Source organism: Triticum dicoccoides, chromosome 1B (genome assembly GCF_002162155.2).
Source record: "Triticum dicoccoides isolate Atlit2015 ecotype Zavitan chromosome 1B, WEW_v2.0, whole genome shotgun sequence".
NCBI lineage: Eukaryota > Viridiplantae > Streptophyta > Magnoliopsida > Poales > Poaceae > Triticum > Triticum dicoccoides.
This window is the reverse complement of record NC_041381.1, coordinates 14,836,256-14,839,907: the sequence shown is the minus strand read 5'-3', so window position 1 is coordinate 14,839,907 and position 3,652 is coordinate 14,836,256. Positions and strand designations below refer to the sequence as shown.

The 3,652-nt window shown below is 51.6% G+C and overlaps 1 protein-coding gene across 2 annotated transcripts; it reads right to left on the bottom strand.

Annotated features, from left to right (window-relative positions):
* Nucleotides 1-446: 446 nt before the first annotated feature.
* On the bottom strand, nt 447-2,819 carry LOC119316171 (anthocyanidin 3-O-glucoside 6''-O-acyltransferase-like). Of its 2 annotated transcripts, none has more exons than XM_037590509.1 (2): nt 936-2,819; nt 447-673 (listed from the first exon to the last, which is right to left on the bottom strand). In XM_037590509.1, the coding sequence occupies exon 1, from the start codon at nt 2,602-2,604 to the stop codon at nt 1,237-1,239; it is 1,368 nt and encodes a 455-aa protein (XP_037446406.1). In that variant the 5' UTR covers nt 2,605-2,819; the 3' UTR covers nt 447-673; nt 936-1,236. The 2 variants fall into 2 exon arrangements, with proteins under 2 accessions (XP_037446406.1, XP_037446409.1); XM_037590512.1 differs by having other exon boundaries at nt 447-669.
* Between the last annotated feature and the right edge of the window lie 833 nt (nt 2,820-3,652).

Below are 3,652 nucleotides of genomic sequence, written 5' to 3'. Positions count from 1 at the left end.
ATTTCATTGCTCAACTGTTGAAATATTCGTTCCTACATAGCAGAGAAACATCTGCAGGTCCAGAGCGCAACCAAACTGCACTTCGTCCCTCCGATTGTCCGAAAGCAGCAAAGGTGTGGCTAACAGCATTCTGGTTCCTACTTACATGAGCAATAGAGATATCGATTACGTAAAACTGCCATATCTTTACGTAATCCTCTCACCCTGTGTCCTGTAATCATTAGTAGGTGTAGCAAATCTCCACAGACGATGGACAACGTTCATGTTGGTCTATTTGCAAGCGGTTGGCTGTGTCAGAACTCCTTCGTTTCACTTTCTTCTTTGACTTTGTGCTTTCTCGATACACTATCATTAGTAGGTCTCAATAATATTTTGCCGTGGCATAGATCTCATGTAATTGATGTTATTTTAATATCAAAATATAATACCCTTTGTCAAAACACATGTACTAAAAGGGCTACCGCCATCTATGACTATATTACTCCGTCCATTTTACAATGATCATACATGCTCGGTCGACTTCTAGTTGTTGGAATTCAAATCCAACGATTGTTGTTCATATTCCTCATGTAGCCATAAATATTAACCAATAAGCTCCCCTGGCCTGAACCGACAACCTTTTTCCTCTCCTTAAGCTCCGATACATCGTCCCATGCTCGGGCTTGGTGCCTGTCTAATCCAAGCGATAAGGTTGATCGTAATGGGAGTATCATAGGTAGTATCATGCATGCCAACTAGAAAAATTTGATAAGGTGACATAGAATTAAATGAAGAAAGAGTGGGGTGAGTATCATATCATGATACTGTATCATATTAAATGCTATGCTAATATGTATCATGCATGTCAATAAATGAAGTTATCTATGATACTAACACATGATATTATGCACTACGGGTGTAGTATCATACATTAGTATCATATACATGATACTCACCATTACGATCAGCCTAAAAAAAATCCTCACGAACTTGTGAACCATGGTCCTCGCATGCGATAGCGGCGTCATCATCCCCATCTCCGACAAGGACCTGCCACATCGCCCCCGTCTCAACCTCTCTACCATTCCAAATAATTGAGTGATTTCAAAAATACAAATTTCAAATTTACAATACATATAAGACTCAGTATTAACTCCGTTCTAGATTTGTCCAGATACGAATCTAACACTGAAATTTGTATAGGTAACTATAAGGCAAAGTAGTAATTGGGAGCAGAGCGAGTATATTATAGCCTGTTTAGTGGTGATGAAGCCACGAAATGGCATCGTCGAAGTACTTTTGGAACCTCTGCATGCCAGCCGGCGGTAGAGAGATGCCCACTTCCATGACGCCCCCGGCGCTGCTCCGGCGGCTCTCTGCCAGCGCCATCGCGCCGGTCCTCGCCACGGACACGATCTCCACCTTGGCCGGCCGCCCAAACCCGAAATCGACGTCGTAGACCCTGAACCTCGGCGACCCCGCCACGCTCAGCACACCGCCACCGGTCGCGACGGCCTCTAGAATCTTCTTCGGCCACGACTCCATCTTCTCGGGCGACGCGGTGTGGCCCATCGCCTCCTCGATGGCCGCGGCTACAGCCGTGCACGCGACGAGGATGCCACCGGCACCGGCCGCCGTGAGCTGGTCCTTGGGCGCGGCGTGCAGGGCGGCACCGATGCAGTTGCCGAGGTACTCGTCCGGGATGGGGTCGGGCTTCATCCGCGGGCGGTGGTCGATGGGGAAGAGGATGTAGGTTGGGTCGCCGCTGCTTGCTTCGTCGTCGTCTTTGGCTCGCTGGCAGCAGGACCAGATGAGGCCGAAGGTGGCGACGAGGGAAGAGCATCGCGGCAGCGGTGCGCCCGCCTCGCCGGCGGCGGCGGCCACGACGTCCTTGACGCGCTGGATGTCTTTCCTCGAGAGCGTGAAGGTGGCGAGGAGCTTGTCGCTGGACATCTTGACGTACTCCATCTCCTCGGTGCTCATGAGGTCTCCGACGTAGATGTCGTAGATGTGGCGGGAGCTCGGGTCCTTGGTAACGAGACTTCTGTCGATGACCGGGGGAGGAGGCGCGGCGGCGCCGCTGCTTGCGGCGGCCCAGGCGTGTAGGAAGCGCGTGCAGGAGGCACCGTCGCAGGCGGCATGGTGCAGGGAGATGCCAACGGCGAGGCCGCCGCGGAGCACGGTGGCCTGGAGGGCGAGCACCGGGCCAACCCCCGTCGAGAGAGGCGGCACGAGCGGCAAGATCCTGGCGACCTCCCTCGGCCCGTCGGCGGCCAGCTCGTCGACGTCGACGGCGTACTCGGCGACGGTGAAGGCGACGCCGTCGCCGGGCTGGTAGTGGAGCTCGTAGCGATCGGCCGTGCCGGGCGTGAGGCGGAGGCGGCCGGCGAGCGGGAAGTAGGCGCGAAGGGCTTGGGCGAGCGAGGTCCTGAGGGTTGAGAGGATGGCGGAGGAGACGCCGTCTTTGCCACCGGTGTTGGGGGTGATGCTGTAGAAGAAGACGCGCTCCACAGGCGGGGAGTTGAGCCAGTAGACGTCAAAGAAGGTGAGCGGGAGGGAGGTCTCCGGCGCGGGCGGGGGCGCTACGACGGCGCTCTCCTGGACGCAGAGCTGTGGTGGATCCATGGCTCCTTACGCGGCGGAGATTGATTAATGATTATTTGTCCCTGTCTTCTACTTATCTTTCTTCTTTGAGGGATCGAGAGAGATGTATTCGGGTGACAAACTAGAAGGGGCATTCACCACGTGTGATTGCTGTGTCTCTATCTTATCCAGCATGAGACAGGTAGTGTGGAAAGATTTAAAGCGCATCCGTAAGAGCATCTCCAACACCGCCGAACATGCGGCGCGGTAAAAAAAGTTTGCAACACGCCGATCGTCTGTTTTGGCGCGGCGACGAGTACTTGCTCCAGCGGTTGCTACAAATTTTAGCGTGTGAGTAGCTTCAGCAAACGTGTTAAAAAGTAGCGCGTACGAGCAACCGGTGCTTGCCATATGTTGTATTTTCGACACGAGATGATATTTCAAACATCAAAATAAAGACATGGCATAATTTAAATTCATGACATAAAAGAAGGTGAGTTGAGTCAGTAGACGTCGAAGAAGGTGAGCAGGAGGGAGGTCTCTGGCGCCGGCGGGGGCGCTACGACGGCGCTTTCCAGGACGCTGAGCTGCGGCGGAGATGGCAGCGGGTCGTTCAGTGTCGCATTTTTATCTTTCCTCTTTGAGGGAAGATCCAGAGAGATAGATGTATTCGGGTGAGGGTGGTGACAAATGAGAACGGGCCCTCACCACGTGTGTTGTGTCTCGATATTTTGTTTCAGAGGGTGGGGTTGGAGAACGACGCGTTGGCTACCGGGAGCGCGCTCGAACAAAAGATATATCAATTATTTCTTAATAAATTTAAATTTTTTAGATGTTCGTGTTAATGTCACAAGCATCTTCGAAAATTTTCATACGAAATAGGCATCGATGTTTCGTCGGTGAAAAAATAAACTTACGGTAACATTTGGGTTTTTCTTTTTGCACAGGACAAATTTTTTAATCTTTTCTCCTACAAGTTTGTATGTATTAGCTATTTATTTGGATGTGCCCAAAGATTACATAGATTTGTTTTGAATTGTTTTTGACATTTCAACAAATATTTTCGCGCACAGGAGCGCGGGCTCCCGGG